General features: G+C 58.9%; 4 protein-coding genes and 1 long non-coding RNA gene across 5 annotated transcripts in view; 3 read left to right on the forward strand and 2 right to left on the reverse strand.

Annotated features, from left to right (window-relative positions):
• The window catches only part of LOC119843027 (zinc finger protein 850-like), a 765636-nt gene that overhangs the window by 532837 nt on the left and 206939 nt on the right, over window positions 1-25860 (reverse strand). The gene's annotated exons all lie outside the window — the stretch shown is intronic.
• The window catches only part of LOC119842502 (zinc finger protein 251-like), a 503489-nt gene that overhangs the window by 80662 nt on the left and 396967 nt on the right, over window positions 1-25860 (forward strand). The gene's annotated exons all lie outside the window — the stretch shown is intronic.
• Window positions 745-18593, forward strand: CCDC105 (coiled-coil domain containing 105). The gene is made up of 7 exons (XM_038371928.2): window positions 745-1440; window positions 2913-3017; window positions 4079-4277; window positions 4872-5038; window positions 16035-16130; window positions 17560-17673; window positions 18268-18593. Exons 1-7 carry the CDS (start codon window positions 793-795, stop codon window positions 18466-18468), a joined length of 1530 nt encoding a protein of 509 aa, XP_038227856.2. The 5' UTR covers window positions 745-792; the 3' UTR covers window positions 18469-18593.
• LOC122456674 lies at window positions 13055-24869 on the reverse strand. The gene is made up of 3 exons (XR_006275665.1): window positions 24747-24869; window positions 24159-24169; window positions 13055-13065 (listed from the first exon to the last, which is right to left on the reverse strand). It is a non-coding gene; the product is annotated as an uncharacterized LOC122456674 (long non-coding RNA).
• Window positions 21553-25161, forward strand: RPS5 (ribosomal protein S5). Its single transcript, XM_038370788.2, has 6 exons — window positions 21553-21771; window positions 23126-23231; window positions 23612-23821; window positions 23998-24126; window positions 24298-24396; window positions 25051-25161. Exons 2-6 carry the CDS (start codon window positions 23127-23129, stop codon window positions 25117-25119), a joined length of 612 nt encoding a protein of 203 aa, XP_038226716.1. The 5' UTR covers window positions 21553-21771; window position 23126; the 3' UTR covers window positions 25120-25161.

Below are 25860 nucleotides of genomic sequence, written 5' to 3' on the forward strand. Positions count from 1 at the left end.
GCCAGGGGCAAAATCCCATCTGTTTGCTTTCCGCTGGCTCAGAGGGTTTGATCCCCCCATGGCTCCCCCTTTTCCCTCCAGGCCACATCAGACGTGATCCCACACACACACACACACACACAACTGTATGGGACGGGGGTATTGTGAGGCGAGTACCCGCTGCCGTGGCAACCGTTTCCACGGCGAGGCACAGACCCTGAGAGGTGGTGCAGGCGAGGAGGGAGGCGGGTGCCTGGGGGGAGCTCCCAGGATCTGGCAGCATTGCCGGCACTGGGGCATCCACCCATGAGGCACAGAGAACTGGTATCAGCCTGATCCCATACCAGGCAGGAAGGCTCCTCGCAGGCAGGGAGAGCCACCATGGGGAAGCCAGCCCCCTAGCCTCCTGCACCTCCCTGCCCTGACCACGAGTCAGCCAACCCCCCTGCCTCCTGCCCCTTCTTACACCCCATTCTGATCCACGGGCCAGCCAGCCCCCTAACCTCCACCTCTCCCTGCCCCCAGATCTGACCCACCAGGTAGCCAGCCCCTTATCCCCCCATCTCTCCCTGCCCCCTGGATCTGACTCACAGGGCTCTACCAGCTCTCTATCCCCTGTCCCTCCCTACCCCCGAGGTCTGATCCACTGGGTAGCTAGCCTCCTATCCCTCCTGCCTCTCCCTGCCCCTCGGATCTGACCCATAGGCCCAGCCAGCCCAGTATGCCCTGCCCTGTGTCAGACACCTTCACACACCGTAGGACTGGAGTAACCCTGAGTTGGGTGGTCCCAGGCCGGAAGGCACCTTGAAGGGGATGGGGGACGGGGCTCAGGACCCTGGCTGTCTGTGGCAGAGGGGGTCTCCCAAGCCAGGCGGTGCTGACCCCTCTTTTCCCTGCAGCTTGGCCATGGGACCCCCCGCTGAGCTACTGCGGGGCCAGGCGGGCCCGGAGGCCTGGCGCAATGAGGCCAACGCCACAATGCGGGCGGCGCAGCAGCTGCGGGGGCGCTGCTTGCGGGAGGCGGTGGCGCAGTGGCGCCCACCACAGTCCCCAAGCCAGCCCCAGGAGACGCCCTACGAGCGCCGCACTCGGCTGCAGGGCTGGCGCTTCAAGCTGGACGTGACGGTGGCTGGTGAGACGCTGGAGAAGCCACCCAAGGGGTCAGGCATCACGCTGTGGAAGAGCAAGATGAAGCCCCCACCCTGGGTGAGCCAGCTGCCCCTGCCCTGCTTACGGGACCACTGCGCCAGCCAGAGCAACAGGCTGGCCGCCCACTATGCCAGTGCTGTGCGCCTGGTGGTCAGCCGGCTGCGCCAGGCACTCACCGAGCTCAACGAGCAGGCCAAGCACCTCAACCTATCACGCCAGCACCTCGATGCCGCCCTGGCCAAGGTGCGCACTGCGCTGCTCACCAACCGGCAGAGTGCTCTGGTGCGTGGGCACCGGCCCCCGGCCGAGCAGGTGAGACCCCCCACCTCATATCTCCTGCACCCCATTTCCTCATCTGTGCCCTCTATCCCCTCATGCCACATATCCCCCATGCCCCATTTCCCACCTGTGCCCTCTATCCCCTGGCGCCCTGTATCCCCCATGTCCCATAACCCCTCAGCAGGGCCAGGTGCAGGCACTGGCCCCCAGCCAAGCAGATGAGAGTCCCCACCCTATATACCCCGCACTTCATTTCCCCTGTGCCCTCTATCCCCCGTGCCCCACATCCCCCCAGCATGGCCAAGTGCAGGGATGGGCCCCTAGTCGAGCAGGTGAGCGCCCCTGCCCTGTATCCCCCATGCCCCATTTCCCATGTGCCCTCTATCCCCCCTGCCCTGTGTCCCCCCATCCCAGGCATGGGCACCAGCCCCCCATTGAGCAGGTGGGAGTTCCAATAACTTGTACCCCTGTATGCTCCATATACCTTGTGCCCCATATCCCCCTCACTACTTATCCACGCCCCATGCCCCCCACCAAGCAGGTGAGCGCTCCCAGATCCCATATTCACCCACACCCAATATTCCACACATACACACCCCTGTGCCCATCACCCCCCAGCATGGCCAGATGCTGGCATTGACACCCGCCCCCCACTGAGCAGGTGACAACCCCCTACCTCATATCTCACCAGGCCCCATTCCCCCCACACCCCATATCCTGCCCTGCCTGTATCCCTCCCGTACTCCATAGCCCCAGCACTCCATGTCCCCCAGCGCACCCAGACATAGGCACTGCAGGTGACATCCCCCCATGGCTCATATCCCCGATACACCCCATATCCCCCCAAGCCGTGCCACTGCCCCAGCCTGGCCAAGTGTGGGCACTGACCCGCCCCCTCACTGAGCAGATGAGAGCCCCCTGAGCCCCATACCATCCCCACAGGGATAGTTTCAGGCAACAGCTCCACACTGTGCCAGTGAAAGCCCCCCACCCCTTGTGTCCCCCCATGCCCCATATACCCCCATGTTGCATATCCCCCTCTGTGCCCCACCATCTCCCAGCATGGCAGGCACCGGGACCAATCCACCACCAAACAAGTGAGAAGGCCCCCATACTCCCACACTCTTTATCCACCCCCTGTGCCCCATCACCTCCCATCACAACCTGTCACGGGCACCAATAACCCGTGCACCCCACATCCCCACCCAGCACAGGCCCCCACTGAGCAGATGAGAGTCCCCTGGTGTTCCCCATCCTGCCCATGCCCCATAATCCCTTACACTCACCCCCTCCCCCAGCATGGCCACCCATGGGCACCGCCCCACCCCCAGAGCAGGTGATACCCCCACACCTATCCACCCCATATCTCCACCACACATCCCCAGCCCCCTCCCGCCCCAGACCCCCCAGCACAGCCAGCACTGAGCCTGGAATGGCTGGCGTTGCTGAGGGCTAAGCATTCACCCTGCCCCCGTCTCTGCCCATTCCCCCCCCCCCCCGCCCAGGCCCCAGACCAGGTGGACGCACTGCTGCGGTGGGAACGCAAGGAGCTGCAGAGGCTGAAAGTGGAGCTGGAAGGGCACATGGACATGTCAGAGGCGCACCTTAAGGTGGGGCCGGGGGAGGGAGGGTCACAGGCCTAGACAGCAACTAGATGCCAGGGCAGGTGCTGGGCACTACCCAGTCGGTCTGGCAGAGGGTGGGCAGGTGTGTCGGAGGGTTGCCATCCCTGCCAGGATGCCCCCTTGGGGCTGGGCTACCAGCTCCTTCCTCTGTCGCACCCCCTGCTGACAGGCGCTCAGGCTCCACGGTGCACTCAGCCTCCTGCCCCTTCCTACACCCTGTTCTGTCCCGGGCACTGAAAAGCCTGGCAACCCACAGTCCATTATCCCACTCTGGTCCCTCTGGGGCACTGGGCCAGGTGCTGGAGTCGGGGCCCATTCTCAGCAGGATGCCAGCAGCCCTTAGCCCGCTATGTCAGGGCCAGGAGTACTGTCACCTCCCTGGTGGCTGGCAAAGAGTGCACCCCCCTCTGGGCCGCAGCCTGGGGGCCCTGTAGTGATAGGTTGGGGCTGTCTCCCCCACCCATGCTACCCACTGAGGCGTCTTCCCATCATAGCCTGGGCGTTGGCCCCTCCCCTGGGCGCCCGATGTGCCAGCTCCCTGCCGGTGTCTCCCCGTTTGCCCCTCTTGCCAGGCTGCCCTGGCATCCCCCAGGAAAACCCAGCCCAAAGGGAGCAGCTCAGCCCAACCTATGCCCCCTCGGGCCGTCCCCTGCTGGCCTGTTTTGAGTCCCTTGCTCTGTCCCTCGCCGTGCTCTTTGCCTGCCAGTCGCCAGCCTGCCCTATGGTCAGGACGCCTCGCCAACAGAGCCTGCTCCACCCCAGGATTGACCCACATCTCTCCTTCCACCCCTCCCTGCCCAGGTTCCACCCCCCTTCCCATCGCTTCCCCCTTGCCGTGCTCCCCAGTCTTGTGCTGAGAAAGGCGCTGCAGAGATTGGTCCCTCTGACCGCAGCTGTCTCTGAGCTGGGCACTCACTGGTGCGCTCTCTGGCAGGAGCCAGGTGAGTGTGGGGGACACACTGATCCCTGTTCCCTGTGCCAAGCACTGAGCAGATGTGGGGGTTTGAGGGTGTGGGGGGCACACTGACCCATGTCCCCTGTGCCAGGCACTGAGCAGGTGCCGGCACACCCTGGGGGCGCTGTGCCAGGAGCGGGGGCAGGTGCTGGAGCTGCTGGGGCAGCCGCTGCGCATGGTGCTGCTGGAGGCCGAGCGTGATTCCTGGCTCAGCTTGAGCCGGCCCTCGTCCCCCTTCGTAGTGAGGAACCCCACCCCACAGGCCAGCCCTGTTGGGCCCTACACGCCAGGTATGGCCTGGCCTGCTCCACCCTGGGGACCCCCCGCAGTCCTCCAAGAGCCCCCCTCAGCCCTTGTGTACTCCCATTTGCCCCCACTCATAAACCCAGCCCCATTGGGCCCTACACGCCAGGTACGGCCCGACCCCACCCCATCCCGAGGACCCTCCCAGAGCCCTTGTGTACCTCCGAAGACCAGCCATCACTCAGCCCCTCTCAGCCCATGTACTCCAGGGACCCCACCCCATTCACTCCCAGGGAACTCCCAAGAGTCCCCTCAGCCCATGGCCTGCCCCACCCCATTCCAGGGACTCCCTCTCAGCCCCCTTCAGTCTTCCCCAGGGACCCCCCTCTCAGCCCCCCAAGAGCTCCCCCAGGGACCCCTGCCTTAGACTCCCAGTGTGTCCCTCCAGGACTCCCTACTAAACTCCCCACAGCACCCCCGTATGCACCCCCAGCTCCCCTCATACCTTTGATCCTGCCCCCCAGACCCCTTCCCCGTGTTCACCCCCCCAGGCCCATGGACAACATTGGGGTCACTGTGTCACGGAGGCAGGGCTGGGGTCTGCCCAGCCAGGGTCCAGTTCTGACCTCATGTCCCCCCAGAGTGCGCGGCGGCCATTGAGGAGGCGCGGTGCCTGACCCTGCGCTCCAAGGAGGTGCTGGCGACGCTCAGGGCAGCCACGACCCAGGCCACGGCCACGCGCCAGCAGGCCCAGGCGGCTCTCGATGGCAGCCTGCAGCGCAAGATGGACGAGACCCTGGCGCTCAAGGTACGGAGAGCGCATGCTCCTTGCCCCCTCCACACGCTTCCCTGCATGGAACCCCTGCCCCCCACGGAACCCCGCCCCCTGCCCCCCCACAAGCTGCCCCTCCAGAACCCCATCCCTCCCGCTGCCCCTTGCCTCCTGCACACTGCCCCCCATGGAACCCCAGCCCTCCCCCCACCACCATGGAACCCCTCCCCCCCCGCTGCATGCTGCCCCACATGGAACCCTGCCCCTCCCCTCTGCATGCTGCCCCCCCACAGAAACCCTGCCCCCCCTGCAAGCTTCACCCACCCCTCCTGCATGATGCCCCCCATGGAACCCTTCCCTCTGCCCCCTTGCACGCTGCCCCCTATGGAACCTCTCCCCCCCATGGAACCCCTCTCCCCCGCATTCTGCCCCCCATGGAACCTCGCCCCTTCCCCCTCCACATGTTGCGCCCATGGAACCCCTCCCCCTGCATGCTGCCCCTCACAGAACCCCACCCCTCCCCCTGCCCCCCACTAGCTGTCACCAACAGAACCCCTCTCCCTCCCCTGCCTCCCTGCATGCTGCCCCCCCACAGAACCCCATCCCTTCACCCACATGCTGCCCCCATGGAACCCCTCCCCCTGCTCCCCATAGAACCGCTCCCCCTGCACCCCACATGCTGCCCCCTCCACGGAACCCCTCCCCCTGCCCGTCCTCCACATGCTGCCCCCCACAGAGCCTCCCCATCTCCCCCCACAGGTTGCTCCCAACGAACCCTTCCCCCACCTCATCCCCCCACATGTTGCCCCCCAAAGTACCCCACCTGTCCTCCTGCCTCTGCCTCCCACAGAAGCCCTCCACCTGTCTCTGGCCCCCCACATGTTGCCCCCCATGGAACCCCTTACCCTGTCACTGCCTCTGCGGCTGCCAGTACCACAACGCACCCTTTTAAATCTCCCGGGCCCCTGGGAAATTGCCCCCACCCATCCCGTTGGCGGGCCTGCTTCCTAGATAGAGCCCCTGTGCTCCAGCCCTGCTCTCTGCTGGCGAGTCCGGTCTGTGCCCAGCCTCCCTGCACAGAGCAGGGGGATCCGGTTCCCTCTGGGACACTGGGCACTAGGGGTATGGCTGGGAGAATGGCCTTCCCCTTGTCCACATGCATTCGCCAGAGCCGGGGTCAGCCTCATCCAGTCCTTCCCCAGTGACGCGCCCCAGCTCAGTCAGCCAGGCCACATTCAGACCCACCTGCCTGGAGAGCCAGCAGTCTGGCCCCACCCCCGGGAGCCCTGCACAAGTGAGGAGAAACTGAGGCACACGCAGGCATCATCAAACTATAATGGAAAATTCCCACTTCCTCATACCCACCCCATAAATTGCCCGGAGCCCCCAAATCAGCGGGGCTTTCTGCCTAGCTGAGGGAGTCCCTGCCCCACATTCCCCCCATCCCCCAACTCTATACCAGTCCCAAAGCCCCTACCCCACACTCCCCACATCCCCATACCAGACCCACAGCCCCTTGCCCACACTCCCCCATCCCCCCAGCTCTATACCAGACCCACAGCCCCCGCCCCACTCTCCCTTATCCCCATACCAGACCCACAGCTCTGCCCCACACTGCCCTGTGCCCCCAGCTCTATACCAGACGCACAGCCTGTGCCTCACGCTCCCCCAGGTCCACAGCTGTATACCAGCTCCACAGCCACTGCACCATGATTGCACCATGATCCCCCCCCCCCCCCGATCCCCCACCTCTATACCAGCCACACAACCCCTGACCCAGGCTACCCTCATCACCCCAAGCTCCTTACCAACCCCCCATCCCTTGCCACACACTCCCCCATCCCTATACCAGACCCACAGCCCCTGCCCCACACTCCCCCCACACCCCCAGCTCTACACCAGACCCACAGTCCCTGCCTCAGGCTACCCCGATCACCCCAGCTGTATACCAGGCCCACAGCCCCTGCCCCAGGCTACCCCCATCATCCCAAGCTCCTTACTAACCCCACAGCCCTTGCCCCACACTCCCCCATCTCCCCAGCTCTATGCCAGCCCCAAAACCCCTGCCTCACACTCCCCCATCACCAGACCAGACCCAAAGCCCCTGCCCCACACTCCCCTATCTCCATACCAACCCCACAGCTCCTGCCCCACGCTACCCCTATCACTCCAAGTTCACCAACCCCACAGCACCTGCCCCACACTCCCCCCATCCCCATACCAGCCCCAAAGCCTTTGCCACACACTCCCACAATCCCTAAACCAGACCCACAGCCCCTGCCTCAGGTTCCCCTCATCCCCATAGCTCTATACCAGAGCCATAGCCCCTACCCACACCCCTCTATGCTCCCAGCCCTATACAAGACCCACAGCCCCTTCCCCATGTTTCCTCATCCTCCCAGCTCTATACCAGACCCACTGTCCCTGCCCCATGCTCCCCCATGTCCCCAGCTGTCAGAGTATGGGAGAGTCAGGGCCCCACAGCCCCACTTCCTGCGATTCACCATGACTCTCAGCCAGCCAGTAAAACAGAAAGTTTAGTAGACGACAGGAACACAGTCTAAAACAGAGCTTGTAGGTACAGAAAACAGGACCCCTCAGTCAGGTCCATCTTGGGGGATGGGGAGGCCAGACCCAGGTTCTGGGCCTCCTCCCATCTCCCCAGCCAGCTCCAAACTGAAACTCCCTCCAGCCCCTCCTCTGGCCTTTGTGCCTTTTCTGGGCAAGGAGGCCATCTGATCTCCAACACCTTCAGTTGGCACCTTGCAGGGGAGGGGCCCAGGCCATCAGTTGCCAGGAGACAGGGTGTCGGTCAGTTGCCAGGAGACAGGGTGTCAGCCATTCCATGTGCAGACAGCATCACACTGCCCCTCTAGGGCTCTGCAACAATCACACACCCTTATCCCACCACCTAGATCCTTAAGTAATGCATAGGGAAAACTGAGGCACACACACAGCATTCAGAGAGAACATTAAGAACAGTCCCACTTCATCACATCTCTCCCCCCTTCGAGACCAAACTGAGCGGGGTCACTTTAGCCGGTGACCTGGGAAAGTTTGAACCCACCAATGTTCCCATGGATTCCCCAGCATCTCTCCCATTCCTTGGTGGGAGTTACTCCAGGCCCTTCCAATTTCACGCCCTCCCTTAGGTCGGGTGCACTTGATGGCACTCACAGGCCGGATGTGGGAAGGTTTATGTGGCCTATGCCCTTTTGCCACCTCAAAACCCCTTGGGTTCAAACTGAGATCGGGTCTTCTCCCAGCGCTCCAGTCTGGAGAGCTGTGATTCGGGCTCTCTTGGTTAAGAGCCCCCATCTTGACCTTAAAAAGAAAAGGAGTACTTGTGGCACCTTAGAGACTAACAAATTTATTAGAGCATAAGCTTTCGTGAGCTACAGCTCACTTCATCGGATGCATTTGGTGGAAAAAACAGAGGAGAGATTTATATACACACACACAGAGAACATGAAACAATGGGTTTATCATACACACTGTAAGGAGAGTGATCACTTAAGATAAGCCATCACCAACAGCAGGGGGGGGAAGGAGGAAAACCTTTCATGGTGACAAGCAGGTAGGCTAATTCCAGCAGTTAACAAGAATATCAGAGGAACAGTGGGGGGTGGGGTGGGAGGGAGAAATACCATGGGGAAATAGTTTTACTTTGTGTAATGACTCATCCATTCCCAGTCTCTATTCAAGCCCAAGTTAATTGTATCCAGTTTGCAAATTAATTCCAATTCAGCAGTCTCTCGTTGGAGTCTGTTTTTGAAGCTTTTTTGTTGAAGTATAGCCACATCTTGACCTTGGCCACCCTCTGACCAAGTGTGTCTGTCACCAGCAGCTCGGCATCAGCCCCTTTCAGTTTGTGCAGCCACGTACAAGAAGAGTGGTCAGTATACAAAGTAAAGCGCTGCCCAAATAGATACGGCTGCAGCTTTTTAAATGTCTGCACCATGGCCAGGCATTTCTTCTCTATGACTGCATAGTTCTGCTCCCTGGACAGCAGCTTCTTGTTCAGGTACCTGATGGAATGTCTCTCCCCCTTAGCATCAGTTTGCATCAGCACCATGCCCAGTCCTGAGTCTGAGGCATCAGTGAACACTGTAAAGAGCTTGGCAAAGTCTGGGTTTACCAGATTTACTGGGCCCTGGATTAGAGTCTCCCTCAGCGCACTGCTCAGTCCAGACCACCTCGTCTGTCTTCTCCTTCTCATATAGCTCAGTGATGGGGGCACCTAGGGAGCTAAAGTGTGGTACAAACCTCCGGTAGTACACCGCCATCCTGATAAAGGCCTGGACCTGTTTCTTGGTCTGAAGAACGGGCCAGTCTCTGATTGTCTCCACCTTGGCCGGCTCTGGGCTTGGGCAGCTGCTCCCCACCTTGTGGCCCAGGTACGACACCTCTGCCATTCCCACTTTACACTTCCCAGCTTTTACCATCAGTCCTGCCTCCTTGAGGCAGCCCAGCACCCTCTTCACCTGGGACACGTGTTCATCCCAGGTCTGGCTAAAGAAACAGATATCATCAATGTACGCCAGGGCCAAGTTCTCCATCCCCCTCAGTAACTGATTCACCTGGCACTGGGAGGTGGCCGATGCCTCCTTGAGGTTGAAAGACAGGACCAGGAACTCAAAGAGCCCCAAAGGGGTAGTAAAGGCAGATTTCAACCTGGCATCTGGGTCCAAAGACACCTGCCAGTCGCCCTTGGTGAGATCCATAGTAGAGAGGTAATGAGCCTCCCGCCAGCTTGTCTAGAATCTCAGGCCTAGGCATGGGGTAGGCATCAGACACAGGTGATGGCATTAAGCTTCTTATAGTCCCCAAAGAATCGGATCGACCTGTCTTTCTTGGGGACCAGCCACACGGTTGAGGCCCATGGGCTGTTGAACGGCTGGATCACCTCTAAAGCCAGCATGACCTTGACCACTCTCTCCAGGTTCAGGGCTGTTTGCCCAGTGACTCTGAATGGGGGACACCTGATGGGAGGATTGGCTCTCATCTCAGGGAAGAGATCCACCAGGGGGTCTTCCCGCTTCTCCTCCCAACCGTCTTGTACCAGGTCCAGGGGTCCCCTCATTCTCCTCCAATACAGCAGCTCGAAAGGGAAGAACACTGCGGATTCCTGGGCCATTTCCCTGTACTGCAGGTGGGGCAGGTACTTCATAGAATATCAGGGTTGGAAGGGACCTCAGGAGGTCCTTTAGTCCAACCCCCTGCTCAAAGCAGGACCAATCCCCAACTAAATCTTCCCAGCCAGGGTTTTGTCAAGCCTGACCTTAAAAACCTCTAAGGAAGGAGATTCCACCATCTTCCTAGGTAACCCATTCCAGTGCTTCACCACCTTCCTAGTGAAAAAGTTTTTCCTAATATCCAACCTAAATCTCACCCACTGCAACTTGAGACCATTACTCCTTTTCTGTCATCTGCCACCACTGAGAACAGCCTAGCTCCACCCTCTTTGGAACCCCCTTTTAGGTAGTTGAAAGTAGCTATCAAATCCCCCCTCATTCTTCTCTTCTGCAGACTAAATAATCCCAGTCTCCTCAGCCTCTCCTCATAAATCATGTGCTCCAGCCTCCTAATCATTTTTGTTGATCTCTGCTTGACTTTTTCCAATTTTTCCACATCCTTCTTGTAGTGTGGGGCCCAAAACTGGACACAGTACTCCAGATGAGGCCTCACCAATGCCGAATAGAGGGGAATGATCACATCCCTTGATCTGCTGGCAATGCCCCTACTTATACAGCCCAAAATACCATTAGCCTTCTTGGCAACAAGGGCACACTGTTGACTCATATCCAGCTTCTCGTCCACTGTAACCCCTAGGTTCTTTTCTGCAGAACTGCTGCCTAGCCATTCGGTCCCTAGTCTGTAGCAGTGCATGGGATTCTTGCGTCCTAAGTGCAGGACTCTGCACTCGTCCTTGTTGAACCTCAGATTGCTTTTGGCCCAATCCTCTAATTTGTCTAGGTCCTTCTGTATCCTATCCCTACCCTCCAGCATATCTACCACGCCTCCCAGTTTAGTGTCATCTGCAAACTTGCTGAGGGGGCAGTCCACGCCATCCTCCAGATAATTAACTAAGATATTGAACAAAACCAGCCCCAGGACTGACCCTTGGGGCACTCCGCTTGATACCGGCTGTCAACTAGACATGGAGCCATTGATCACTACCCTGTTGAGCCCGACAATCTAGCCAGCTTTCTATCCACTTTATGGTCCATTCATTCAGCCAATACTTCTTTAACTTGCTAGCAAGAATACTGTGGGAGACTGTATCAAAAGCTTTGCTAAAGTCAAGATATATCACATCCACTGCTTTCCCTTCATCCACAGAGCCAGTTATCTCATCATAGAAGGCAATTAGATTAGTGAGGCATGACTTGCCCTGGGTGAATCCATGCTGACTGTTCCTGATCACTTTCCTCTCCTTTAAGTGCTTCAGAATTGATTTTCTGAGGACCTGCTCCATGATTTTTCCAGGGACTGAGGTGAGGCTGACTGGCCTGTAGTTCCCTGGATCCTCCACCTTCCCTTTTTTAAAGATGGGCACTACATTAGCCTTTTTCCAGTCATCTGGTACCTCCCCCCGATCGCCATGAGTTTTCAGAGATAATGGGTAATGGCTCTGCAATCACATCCACCAACTCCTTTAGCACTCTTGGATGCAGTGCATCCGGCGTCATGGATTTGTGCTTGTCCATTTTTCTAAATAGTCCTGAACCACTTCTTTCTACACAGAGGGCTGTTACCCTCCCCATGCTGTGCTGCCCAGTGCAGTAGTCTGTGAGCTGACCTTGTTTGTGAAGACAGATGCGAAAAAAGCATTGAGTACATTAGCTTTTTCCACATCCTCTGTCACTAGGTTGCCTCCCCCATTCAGTAAGGGGCCCACTCTTTCCCTGACCTTCTTCTTGTTGCTAACATATCTGAAGAAACCTTTCTTGTTACTCTTAACATCTCTTGCTAGCTGCAACTCCAAGTGTGGATTGGCCTTCCTGATTTCACTCCTGCATGCCTGAGCAATATTTTTATATTCTTCCCTGGTCGTTTGTCCAATCTTCCACTTCTTGTAAGCTTCTTTTTTGTGTTTAAGATCAGCAAAGATTTCACTGTTAAGCCATGCTGGTCGCCTGCCATATTTATTATTCTTTCTACACATCGGGTTGGTTTGTTCCCAATGGTTTGTCCCAATCCTGCAGATGCTGATTCATAAAAGTCCGCAGCATCATCCTCAGGGTCCATAAAATCTCTCCCCCAGCCTGTTGGACTGAGAGTGATATGCAGAGACCCAGGAGGCTAGACCCCACATTTCTCCCACAAGCCCCAGAGCAGGGCTGACATGAAATTGGACCCCTGGTCTGTAAGGACCTTGCTGGGGACCCCCACTCTGCTGAAGATGGTCAGCAATGTGTCTGCCACAGTGGAGGACAGAGCCACTGCCTCTGGTTAGCGGGTGGCAAAATCCATCACCACCAAGGTGTATTTCTTCCCAACTGGGTTGCCTTGCTGAGGGACTCCACTATGTTCATAGGCACCTTCTGGAAAGGTTCCTCTATGGTAGGCAGGGGTCTCAAGGGAGCCAGGCCTTCCCCACCCTCTGGCAGGGGTCGCAGGACCTGCAGTACTGCTGGGCTGCGTCACACACTCCGGGCCAGTCAAAGTTCTGCAGCAGCTGCTGCCTGGTGCGCTGGATCCCCTGGTGTCCTGAGAGAAGAACATCATGGGCCAGCTCCTTGCCATGCATTTAAATCTTGCAGGTGGAAGGATCTTACGAAATTCACAGTTAGTATTATAGATGCCAGCAGAGTAGCACTCCATACCCTTCCAGAGTCGCTCCTTTCCACAGGATGCAGCTTGATAAAGCTGGCACCACCAGCTGCCTCCTGATTCCCCACATTTCTACTTCCCCTTGGGGAGCCCATTCCCGGTACAGGAATCCTTCTCCCACAGGAATATTTCCCTGCAGCCTTCCCCAAGGGGGTTTGCAGTGCTGTGGCCAGCAAGTTCCCTCAGCTTCTCCAAGGAGGCATCCTGCAGCTTGGTCTGGAATTCAGCTCTTGGGGAAGGGATGGGGACCTGTTCCCTCTCGCTGGCTGGGCCTGGGGTCACAGCCCTGCTGAGCCCTGTCCCTGGTAACTCCCTCCCTGCCATGGAATCACTTCCCAGCAGCGCATCTGGACCAGGCAAACCTGGTTGGCAGCTGACCTGCCCTGCCTGTGTGTCCCCCCACTCAGCTGGGGTCTCAGTTCCCACCATTCTCAGCGCTGCCCTTGCTGTCCCAGTGGGATTAGGCAGCGAGCTTGCTGCTTTGGTAACAGCATCAGAGCCATCGTGAGACCCCACTCCAGTGTGCAGGGGGGCGAGGAGCATCTCTCTGTCCCACTCAACCCCAGGGCTCTGGTTACAGGCAGGCAGGTATCCCGAGCCTAGCAGTTCCTCCCCCCTGCAAGCCAGGTCATTTGATTTTCACTGACAATTTCAGTCTCAGTCGATTGGTTCTCTGGATTCAAATTCAAATCCTTGGCCGTTACAGGACCAGGGTCCGGATCCTATCCCAAATAGACACAGGCATCCCCAACAGGACCTCACAGCCAAGAATCCCAACTACCAGCCAGCCCGACCCCTCCTGTGTCTGCACAGGGATCTGGACCACAGGCAGGGCGAATGGCTTCATACCTGGGACCTTCACGCAGGTCACACAGCCCTTCAGCATCTGGTGAGGCTGCACCACCCAGGGCCTGACAAAGGTTCTCTCTGTCCCAGGATCTCGTCACCCCAGGAATGTCTCCCCATTGACCACCACCTTCCGCTCTCACTGTGGGTCTGAGGGACCTGAGCCCAGGAGAGTCCACGCAGACACATAGGCTGGAGCCAGGATTGGAAGCCTGTCCACCACCCCATCCATCTGGCTGACGCGTCTATGGCCTTGGGACCCAGCAAGTGAACTAGATACCAGGGCTTTTCCACAGGGTCCCCCTTGTTCAAATCACCAGCCTGCTTAAAGGCAGTGATGTGAGCATCCACATCCTCCCCTCCTTAACCAGGGGAGCAATTTAGTATTGAGGTTCCCTGAGGAACTGGCACCCCGGGGTCTATCCCCATTCACCACCTGGGAAGTCCCCTATGCCTCTCTGCTCCACCATTGCCAGTTCATGCTGCAGCTGCTCCTCCGGCAGCTCTTTCTCGGGCTCTCGCTGTCTCTCACGGTCCTCTCACTCCTTCTCACTGTCCTCCAGCTCTTTCAGACTCAGCTCCAATTCCATCCGTCTCTGATCCCCTGATGGGGAACCTGATCATGAAGACCTCCGTCTTGTGGGGGACAGGAGTCCTTGGAATGCCTGACTACTGCTCCAGCTGCTCCCAGATCCTCTTGTAGCCCCATTTGGGTCAGGAATCTGCTCCTTAGAGTGGTCATCATCCTCCAGCTGCACAATTAACTGTGCTTTGGTGAACTTTCCAATGCATAACCCTCTCTTTTTGCACTCTTTTTCAAGAATGTCCTTCTTAATGAGATGGTGATGGGAACAGCAAAGTGATGGCCTAAGTTATTGTGGACTTGCAAGCCTGTGTGCTCTAAGCTCCCCACTGTTTCCAGGTAGAACCCCTACTGTGCCAGCTCTTCTCCAGGTCATCACCTCTCGCCCAGAGTCAAGACACAGACTTCTCCACTCCTGGAACCGTTCACCGCAGTCCCCGGGGAACCCCGTTACTGCAACAGTCCTTCTCGCTGGTCACACACTCCCAGGGGTTAAGCGTAGCTCCTCTGCCTCCTGAAACCACTCCTTTCTGAGCCTTCAGCACACTTGGTCCTTGTTAATCCCCCTTCATTTTGCTGCTCCTCAGTCACTTACTGCAGGAAGCGCCATCCATGAGATGCAGTACATCTCACCTCAGTTGTGTGGGGGAGTCAGGACCCTGCACCCCCCACTTCCTGCAGTTCATCATGATTCTCAGTCACCCAGTAAAACAGAAGGTTTAGTAGACGACAGGAACACAGTCTAAAACAGAGCTTGTAGGTACAGAAAACAGGACCCCTCAGTCAGTGGGGGGTAGGGAGGCCAGACCCAGGTTCTGGGCCTCCTCCCATCTCCCCAGCCAGCTCCAAACTGAAACTCCCTCCAGCCCCTCCTCTGGCCTTTGTGCCTTTTCTGGGCAAGGAGGCCATCTGATCTCCAACACCTTCAGTTGGCACCTTGCAGGGGAGAGGTCCAGGTCATCAGTTGCCAGGAGACAGGGTGTCGACCATTCTCTGTGCAGACAGCATCACACTGCCCCTCTAGGGCTCTGCAACAATCACACACCCTTATCCCACCACCTAGATCCTTAAGTAATGCATAGGGGAAACTGAGGCACCCACACAGTATTCAGAGAAAACATTAAGAACAGTCCCACTTCATCACATCATTCCTATACTAGCCCCCTGCGGCACAATTCCCCATCCTCCCAGCACCATACCAGACCAACAGCCCCTACCCCACACTCCCCCATCCCCCCCAGCTCTATACCAGACCCACAGCCCCTACTCCATGCTCCCCATCACCCCAAGCTCCTTACTAGCTCCACAGATCATGACCCATGCTCCCCCATCCCCCCAGCTCTGTACCAGCCCCACAGCCCATGCACCACATTCCCCCATCCCTCCAGCTCAATAACAGCCCTGCAGCCCCTGCCCCAAACTCCCCTAACCCCCCAACTCTATATCAGCCCCACAGCCCTTGCCCCATGCTCCCCCATCCTCCCAACTCTATACCAGCCCCACAGCCCCTGCCCCACGCTGCCCTCATGCCTCCATCCCTATATCAGATCACAGGCCCAGAACCACACTGCTGTGGCAGGGGATGGCACACTAAAGGACTGATTGTGCCCCACCCCCATTGGGAGGCCAAGCGGGGGCTCAGGCCCCAGCTACTGGCTAGGGGGAAGGTCTCTGATGTGGTCCCTGAATCTGGGGGTTGGGGTAACCTGTCCCTGTGGGGACCCAGCGTGCCCCCCACACCTCACCCTTCGCTCCCTCCCTGGCCAGGAGCGTCTCTACATGGCACTGGGGGGCATGCGCAGCACCCTAAACCGTTGCCAGCGCTTCCACGGGGAGCTGGGCATCACCCAGGGCATGACCATGGTGAGTGGGGGCAGAGGGGGTTGTAGGAGGTGACCCTGTGCTGGGAGGGCAGAGGAGCTGGGGGCTAGTGTGTGGGGGGGAAACTTTGCTGGGGGGGTGGGCAGGGGTGTTACCCACTAAAATCATCCGTTACTCACACACTCTAGGACATCCCACCTTTACCCAGTTCCTAGGACTCAAGGCGTAACCCTCTTAATTTAGGCACCCCCATCCTTTCCCACTTCCTAGGGCTCCAGGCAAAAGGCACCTAACTTTACCCCTCCGTGGGCTCTGGGCAAACACCCTTTCCCTGTGGACTCAGGGCTTAATCTTTTGAGGGGTTTATGGGATCTTTTACCAGTGAAAGAGCCTAACATAGTAATATCCTACGTAACCTCTATTTATTAACCATCACCAAAAACCAGAATGCACACGTTACACATACAATGCTCACGACTCCTAAAGAGACAGATGGACTTTTCTTGATGGCCAGTCAGGATCAGGTCATCTCGGGAACTCCAGTTTCTGCACAGTGTCATTGGCAGGATGTTGAGTTCTGGCAACTCTGTTCTTGGGGTTGTGTCCTGGAGTTGGTTCCGAAAGAACTTCCTTTTGGTCCCCAGTTTATATGGTGAAACTTGAGGCCTGCTTAGCTGTACCTTAACCAGTTATGACACTAACCAATGCTACCACACTGTAACAACATTTTTAACCAACCCTACCCCACCACCGTAATTAATTTACACCTACCAAAATTAATTATGTAACAAACAGAAACAATCAAAGAACCAGACAGAGATCATACAGACAAACAACAGGGAAGTGGGGACCATAATGACAAAACAATAAAGAAATGAAGATTTCACAACCACAACTATTGATAAGTGATTTCTTGACAGACACAATGCTATACAACTAAGTTTTCTTTAACAACCTTAAGATTTGTTTTTTTATCTGGTGATAGTGGGTGCCATTAGAATGGCATCTTCTTCTTAACAGCCTGATACTACATTGTTTTAGTGTAATTTAGATGGAATGTGAGGATGTGACTTCCTGCTTCTCAGCTAATGGCTGCTGCTCTTTTAATCTGGCTGCAGAGGCAGGCTTTAGGCTTTAGGACTTGCAATATGGCTACAGACAAAGGTCTTATCCTTATGGGGGAAGGAGGGACCAGCTAGGGGCAGGCAGGGAGTGACACTTTGCTGGGGGGCAGGAAGGGAAGAAGGGACCGGCTGGGGGCACCCGGGGAATGGGCAGGGGAAAAAGGGACTAGCTGGGGGCAGCTGAGGGATGGGCAGAGGAAGAAGGGACTGTCTGGGGGCATTCAGGGGAAGGGCAGACTGGCTGGGGGCACCCGAGGGATGAACATGGGAAGGGGAAATTGGCTGGGGGTGGAGGGGGCTCCCCCAGGTGAGGCTACCCTGCTCTGACCCCTGCTACATTATTCTAGGGCCCTGAGTCCAGCCAATACCTGGAGGTGCGGGAGAAGCTGACCCGGCCCCTGGTGCGGGTGTACCAGCACCATGTGGGCACCCAACTGCCTGAGGCCCAGATCCTCACCCAGGTAAGTTCCAGCGGTCTCACCCACAGGTATGGCTGTAGGGAACGGTGGTGTTATCCATCTGGGGGTACCTTGCCCGGTTGTGATGTCTGTAGCATGGTGACAGTGTTGCTGGATGGGTGTATCTTGCATGGCTGGCATGGCTATGGGAGTGATGGTCTTTCTTGCGAGGTTTTCAGTGGTGATGGTGCTGTTAGTTGGAGGAACCTTGCCCAGCTGTATGGAGGTGATGGTGTTACTGGATGGGGATATCTTGCCTGGCCGTAGGGGATGATGGTGTTGCTGAGTAGGGATACCTTGCGTGGCTGCAATGGCTGTAGGAGTGAAAGCATTGGTTGGCAGAGATACCTTCCCCAGCCATAGGGGGGTGATGGTGTTGCTGAGTGGGGGTACCTTGCCTGGCTGTGAAGGCTGTAGGGGTGACAGCGTTGCTTGGCAGGAGTACCTCATCCTGCTAAAGGGAGGTAATGGTGTTTCTGGAGGAAGGGTGACTTTGCCTAGCTGCTAGGGATGAGATATAGTTAGGTGGGATTCAGGAGTATCTCAGCTGGCTGCAGGGAGGTGACGGTGTTCCCTGTCCACCTGTCCCTCCCGCAGGGCAGCATGCAGCTGGAGCGATCCTTGCAGAAGGCAGCAACCAATGTGCAGCAGATGCAGACCACCCAGCGGCACCTGCGTGCCTCCATCCGTGACAAGCAGACGGGTTTCCACGTAGATGCCAGCGTGCAGCACCTGCGCCGCCGCCGCATGCACCCCCGCAGCAGCCTGGGGGAGGCCTGCCAGCTGCTCTGCTCCTAGGGGGCCCCCACGGCCAGAGCACGAGAATAAAATCCCCAGAGACTTTTGACCTGCTCAAGAGTGTTACCCCACGCGGGGGGGGGGGCGGGGGAGGGGGAGGGATACAGGGCCTGGAGTGGGGCAGGCTGGGGAGGCCAGGTGAGGTGGGAATGGGGGGATCAGGGGTATGAGGGAGGCCAGGTGGGGTGGGGGTGGGGAGGTGTCACAGAGCCACAGAATCAGTGCTAACCCCCAGCTTTTAAACAGTCCCTTGGAGGATCCACTTCTTCAGTGAGCCAGACCCCCCAGGGGCCCCACTCTTCTGCAAGGGGAGGCCACGCGGCCTTACCACCTCCTGGAGTGAGCCCCTGGGCTCCAGTACCGGGGTTTACAATGGCGCCAATGGCTCCATGGTCAGAAGGGGCCCCGGCATGCTCTGCTTGCACTGGGCCCCAAGACCCCACCAGCCCGCTGGCTCTCCCCACTCATCATTTGCTCCTCTCCACCCCCTGGCCCCACCTGCCAGCTCCTCTCTGCCCCCTGGTTGGACCCAAGTGCACCTCTGGCTCTGGGCAGTCTCTGCTTCCCATCCCCACCTGAGCCTGGCCAGTCTCATCCAGTTGTGGGGGGGACAGTGCAGGGGGCTTGGCTGGGCCCCTCCAGGCAAGTGGATCCTGAGGGAGCCCAGCCGGGGCAGGCCCTGGCCTGGCTGATTGCGCCACTCCGGAGGAGCCAGAGCGATTCCCGGCCCTGGGACCAGCCCTGGCTGCACTGATGGCTCAGCCCGGCAGACACAGTCGCCTCCCAGCAGGGCTAGTGAGTGCAGCCAGGAGGCAGGGCATGGGGGAGTGGGGTTCTGGAGGGTTGCGGGAGGGCTTGGCTGTGAGGGGGCGGGAAAGATCTGCGTGTGTTGGGGCACTAGGGAGGGGGTTTTGTGTCAGGTGCCTGGTAGTTGTGGTGGGGCTGTGGGCATGGGGGCGCTGGGCAGGAGTGGTGTTGTGCAGGGGACTGTGCATTTGTATCAGAGTCTGGGGGAGCACTGGGCATAGTGAGTTCAGGGGGGCTCTGGCCATAGGGAATCAGCGGGATGTTCTGATGTTGGGGGGGGGAGGGGCTGTGTGGTGTGGCATGGGCCCACCCCTGAGGGGAAGGGGCTTGCTGGCAGCACAGGGCTGGGCAGGCCAGTGTGTGTCTGGCAACTGCCAGTTTGTAAATAGTGCCCTTCCACTGAACTGGGCAGAGTGGGGTCAGCCCTGCAATGCCATGCCCCATTGCCTCTGGCTGGCCCCTCGCTCTCGGGACTGACCTCCCCATGCCATGCTCCATTGCCTCCATGGGGACCCACAAATATGTTTGGCGCCAGGCCCACAAAATGTTTATCTGGCCCTGCTGGGCTCCAGCCTTGCTGCTTCACGCCCTGAGCTCTGCCCAGCGAATCCAGCTGAGCCAGATTCCTGGGCAGAGACCTGCCTGCTCTTCAGGGCCCAGTGCATTGGGGGTGTCAGCTGTTCAGTGCCAGGGGCTCCCGTTGGCTTTCCGGATCCTCCATTGATCCGGGTCAGTTTCAGCCAGTCCTAAAACGACCAGGCAGCGAGGTGACATCCCCTCCAATCTCTCCTGCACTGCCTCAGGAGCAGAGTTAACCATCCGGCAGCCACTGTGTAGCACTGTAAAGTACTGGGGGAAACTAAGGCACTCATTGGCATTGGAAAAAATATTACAGAAAATTCCCACTTTGTCACATGGAGGCCAGGGGTTGAGGTTGGGGAGCAGAGGGGAGGATGGGTGGGGAAGGGATCTGGGAGGGAATAGGGGATAGGGGAGGCCAGGTGGGTTGGGGCTTGGGAGGCACTGGAAAAGCTAGGTATAGTGGGGGTTGGGGAGGCCAGGGGGCACTGTGGAGGCCATGTGGGGTGAAGGTTGGGGGACACTAAGAAGTCTGGCTGGGGTGGGGGTTGGCGGGCAGGGGCTGCTGGGGAGACTGGGTGGGATCGAGGTTGGGGGGCAAAGGAAGAGGCCGGGCAGGGTGGGGGCTGAGAGGAGGACTGGAGAGAGTGGAGGGGGCGAGGGTTGGAGTGGGACAGGAGAAGCTGGGTGGAATGAGAGTTGGAGGGCACTGGGAAAGCCAGGCTGGGGGCAGGCCAGGTGAGATGGGAGTTAAGGGGGGCATGGGAGAGGCTGGGCAAGGTGGGGTGGGGAGGACACCAGCAAGCCCCCTGTCAGGCTCTGAGGAGCCAGCCCACTCCTCCCTCCATAGCTCCGGACACATTGGCGGAGCCGCCCGGACGTCCCTCAGCCAAGAGGCTGGCCGAACACCGAGGGGCCCAGCAAGGACACTCCCAGCCTGCGCTGCCCACTGCCTGTCCCCAGTGACTGGCCTTGACCCTTTCACCATGCGGCCGACGTGCGAACCAGGCTGGCTGGCGGCTCCCTCCCCCAGAGCTGGGCCAGCTGCGCGAGGCTCCTAGTGAGGCCATCACCGATGCACATGCATGGGCACCTCCCAGGGCCTTCCCTGCTAACTGGCTCACTCGAGGCAGAACCCCAAAGAATTTCCAGGCTGAGGTGTTCTGCCTGCTTAGGCTTGTCGCCTGGCATTTCCATGCCCCACTAGCCCTAGTTCAGCACCAGCTATGCCAGTCGTTCTCCTTGGAGAGCTTATTTTGCCTGAGCAACTGGTATAAACTGTAGCGGCAGAAGCCCTCTCTGCCAGTCTAAGCTGCATCTGCTCCAGGGGGGTTGCTGGTATAGCTACACTGGTGTCCAAAGGAGGAAAAAGCCCGAGCTCAGGAACGAGCCCTACAGCTGCTTTCCCACTAATACCCACGGAGAGGGTACCTAGGGCAGCTGTGCCCTCACTAGACATGGCTGTTGTTCGCTTCGCAGCTGCCAGTGCACAAGCGCGATAGCAGCGCAACCTGGCAAAGAGCAGGCTCTGGGCTTTGTGCTTCCTCGCTACGCACGCGCGAGAAGCGGTGGCGGCACAGAACACATGCTACGCATGCGCTCGCCAGAGCGGTCATTTTTGAAACGAAAGGGTGAGCGGTGCACGTATGCGTCGGAGGGGGCCGTACATGTGGACGATTCCGGACGTAGAAATGGGGGCACGCTTACGCACGCACGCAATAGATTTGCGGGCAAAGACCTGGGCGGAAGCGAGGCTTCGGAACGCCTCGTCGCACCTGCGTGCCGCCTCTGAACGCAGAATGCCGCATGCGCAGTTCGCCACCGGAAGCTCTTCTCGGCCCTCTCGCTCTTAAGAGCCTGGGAGACCCCGTGTAGAGTTCTTTTTCCTGGGCCGGACGCTGCTGGAGCTGCCGCCATGTGAGTGCGGGGGAAGGGATAGAACGCTGAGTGGGGCTGGGGGCCCGCGTGTGGAGTGACGCGGCGGATGGAATCCTGGGGCCGTGCGTGGGGCGACGGGAGTGAGGGGCTGGATCCCCGGCGCCGCCGCGCGTGGGGCGAAGGGGCGGGTGGAACCCTAGGGGCGGGAGGGCCCCGCGCGTGGGGTGATGGAATCCCGGGGTGGCGCGTGGAGCCGTGCGGGGAGATTGGCACCTCGGGACCGCGCTTGGGGGCGGGAGGGGCCCGCGATGGGAGGAACCGCACCACAGGGGATGTTTCCAGGTGCAGCCTCCTCCCCATGGGGCTTGATTCCCCACCCGGGCCGGGGTCCCATTCCTGCCGTGCAGACACCACCTGTTCTCCCCCGACGGGCGCAGTGAGCCGAGTGGGCACCGCACTGACGCGCCCCAGGTGGCAGGAGCCAGAGGCAGCAGCTCCCCATAGCAGCTATCCTGGCGATTCCTCCTCGGGAGTCATTTTGCGCATCCCCCACCACAGGGGGGCAGTGTGGGGGACTTTGGGCTGTATGAGATGGGGCATTGCCAGCAGATCAAGGGACATGATCGTTCCCCTCTATTCGGCATTGGTGAGGCCTCATCTGGAGTACTGTGTCCAGCTTTGGGCCGCACACTACAAGAAGGATGTGGACAAACTGGAGAGAGTTCAGGGGAGGGCAACAAAAATGACTAGGGGGCTGGAAGACATGACTTGTGAGCACATGATTTATGAGGAGAGGCTGAGGGAAGGGGGATTATTTAATCTGCAGAAGAGAAGAATGAGGGGGGATTTGATAGCTGCTTCCAACTACTTGAAAGGGGGTTCCAGAGAGGATGGATCTAGACAGTTCTCAATGGTACCGGATGATAGAACAAGGAGTAATGGTCTCAAGTTGCAGTGGGGGAGATTTAGGTTGGATATTAGGAAAAACTTTTTCACTAGGAAGGTGGTGAAGCACTGGAATGGGTTACCTAGGGAGATGGTGGAATCTCTATCCTTAGAGGTTTTTAAAGTCAGGCTTGACAAAGCCCTGGCTGGGATGATTTAGTTGGGGATTGGTCCTGGTTTGAGCAGGGGGTTGGACTAGATGTGACCTCCTGAGGGCCCTTCTAACCCTGATACTCTATGACTGGGGGGGGAGGGGGCTGTCCCATGGGTGTCAGTGGGGATTGCACAGCACTGTGGGGACATTGAGGGGGGCTGCTGGTGAGGTCCAGGGGTCTGGAGTTTGGGGGGGTCTGCCCTGTAGGGATGGGCCATGGCATTGGGGTGCCCCATTTGTGGGGGGGGATTGAGTGGTGCTGCATTGCTTGACCCTCCCTTCTTCCCTCCCCAGAATGACCGAGTGGGAGACTGTGCCCGCTGTGGCGGAGACCCCCGACATCAAGCTCTTCGGGAAATGGAGCACAGACGATGTTCAGATCAATGACATCTCCCTTCAGGTTTGGGGAGCCTGAGTGGTGCCTGAGTTCCCCACACGCACACACCTCACTCTCTCTGTATGCAGCAGGAGGGGCTGCAGGGAGTAAGGCAGGATGCCTGGATCCCCCTATAACTCATGCCCTCTGTGCATAGCAGGTGGGCTGCAGGGAGTGAACCGCTCACACCCTATCTGTGCCCTGTCAGGGAGAGGGGTCGGGGGTGCCTAGGTCCCTCACCTCTCCTCACAGCTCACACTTTCTGTGCACCCTTGTAGTGGGCGGAGTAGGATGCCTGGGTCTGCCACCCCATTGCTTTCAGACTGTGGCTGTCCCTGTCAGCATGGGGTGGGGGGGTTTCCCCTCTCCGACTGCCTCTGAACCGGTGTCTCTCCCCGGCCCAGGACTACATTGCGGTGAAGGAGAAATACGCCAAGTACCTGCCCCACAGTGCCGGGCGCTACGCAGCCAAACGCTTCCGCAAGGCCCAGTGCCCCATCGTGGAGCGCCTCACCAACTCCATGATGATGCACGGCCGCAACAACGGCAAGAAGCTCATGACCGTGCGCATCGTCAAGCATGCCTTCGAGATCATCCACCTGCTCACTGGGGAGGTGGGCTGCTGGGTGGTCCAGGGGTGGGGGTTGGGGTGCTGGCTCTCCTGGCCAGGTGGGGGTGTGGGAGGGAGGGTTCGGGGGCGGGGCTCTGTGCATGTGATCTCAGTGGGGGTGGGGGGAGGTTATGTGGGATCTCTGCCCTAGCTGACCTGTCCATCTAACTCTCTGTGCAGAACCCCCTGCAGGTCCTGGTCAACGCCATCATCAACAGCGGGCCCAGGGAGGACTCGACCCGCATCGGCCGTGCTGGCACTGTCCGGAGACAGGCTGTCGATGTGTCCCCGCTGCGCCGTGTCAACCAGGTACACCCCTCCCTGGCCATGCATGTGCGCACAGTGTGCTCCTCTGTCCCTGAGCGTCACTCCCCTCCCCATGTGGCTGTGCCTGGTGCCCACTCCACAGTGTGTATGGGCTGGGCACTGACGCCCACTGTCTCTGGGCACTTGGTAACCCTTCTCTGCCCCCCACCCCAGGCCATCTGGCTGCTGTGCACTGGGGCCCGTGAGGCCGCCTTCCGCAACATCAAGACCATCGCTGAGTGCCTGGCCGATGAACTCATCAATGCTGCCAAGGTGAGAACTGTGGGCAGGCTTGGCCCATTGCTCTGGGAGATGCGCTCATCCTCCGCTCTGAGCAGGTGGGCAAGCGCTGGACTCCCAGACAGCACCCTGCCCAGATTTGTGCTGTCTGGAGTCTGAGGCATGGCTCAGGTGAGCCCCTCCTTCCTGTGGCCTGCTCTGCCCTTTGCCGCTTAGGGGCTGGCTGTGCACAGGGACGGTCCCACCAATGCAGCCACTCGTGTTGACACAGACTGGTGCCAAAGGGCTTCTGTACCATGTAGCTGCTTTCCCTCTGGTGCTTCACTAGCCTGGGTCACCACTGGGGGGTGACTGCCTCCTGGGGGCTGTGTGGATAACTACACCCGATGGAGGGGAAATTTCTCCAGCTGCCCCCTGGCTTTGAGTCCATGTGTGTCCCTAGCAGTGAAGGGCTCCAGCACTGCTCCTGCCTCAGGGCCCCCAATGGCCCCCTTTCCTCACCTGCCCCTGGCAATTAGTATGAGCCTTTGAGCCCTGCTAGCAGCTTGCCCTACAATTGTCCCTTTGCGGTGCAGTGCTGTCACCACTGGGGAGTGCCCCTGTGCCCTAGGGGGTGCTGAGCTGGGTCTTGGGCTGTGGGGGTGGCTCCATCTTGGGGGGGAATCTCACCATATTTCCCCCTCCCAGGGCTCCTCCAATTCCTACGCTATCAAGAAGAAGGACGAGCTGGAGCGTGTGGCCAAGTCGAACCGTTAAAGTTGTGGGAACTGCCCCAATAAACTCTGTGATTCCACTCGCCCCTCTGTGTGTCCTCTCTGAGCTGCTGGCACCCACCTGCAGGAGGAGGGAGTGAGCCCTGCTCGATGCTGCCCTTCCATGACCGTCTCCCACCCTCTCCTGTGGCCTGCTCTGTTGCCCTTGCTGGGCACAGGGTTTGGGGGGGCAGGTGGCCTCGCTTGCCTGGAGAGCTGTGGATGGCAGTGGTCTCCCCAGAGTGGGCTTGGGGTTGGTGGTGGGCTGCAGCTGGCTCTAGCTGTGGGGTGGATGCGAGAGCGGGGCCTGCTCACCACTGCCTGAGCCCGGAGAGCACTGCAGGGATCACAGTGAGGCAGGGCAGTAGAGCCTGCTCCATCTTGGGGGTGGGAGCAGCTGCCTGCAGGCCTGGCTCTGCCCCATGTATCCCCTAATAGCAGTTGCCCCTGGGGGCCCACAAGGAATGGATGGGCTGAGAGCTGGCTGCAGGGGCTTGCCCTGCTCATGCTCCCCCAGCTTTTCTTGGGGGTGGAGGAAGAGCATGGCGCCCTCTTGAAACTGAGTCACCTCCATCTACAATGGGGGCAGCCCTAGCTCTCTGCTTCCAGCATGGATCCAGCAAAACTCCCGACTGGTCGGGGCTGGATGCTGATCTCTGTTCCCAGGGGCCCAGAGCATGTGGTCACAGAGCAGGGAGGGGGCCCATGGTGATTGGTGGGGAGGGAGGGCTAATTGGCCTTAGTC

The sequence above is a fragment of the Dermochelys coriacea genome, chromosome 14 (genome assembly GCF_009764565.3).
Source record: "Dermochelys coriacea isolate rDerCor1 chromosome 14, rDerCor1.pri.v4, whole genome shotgun sequence".
Taxonomy (NCBI): domain Eukaryota; kingdom Metazoa; phylum Chordata; order Testudines; family Dermochelyidae; genus Dermochelys; species Dermochelys coriacea.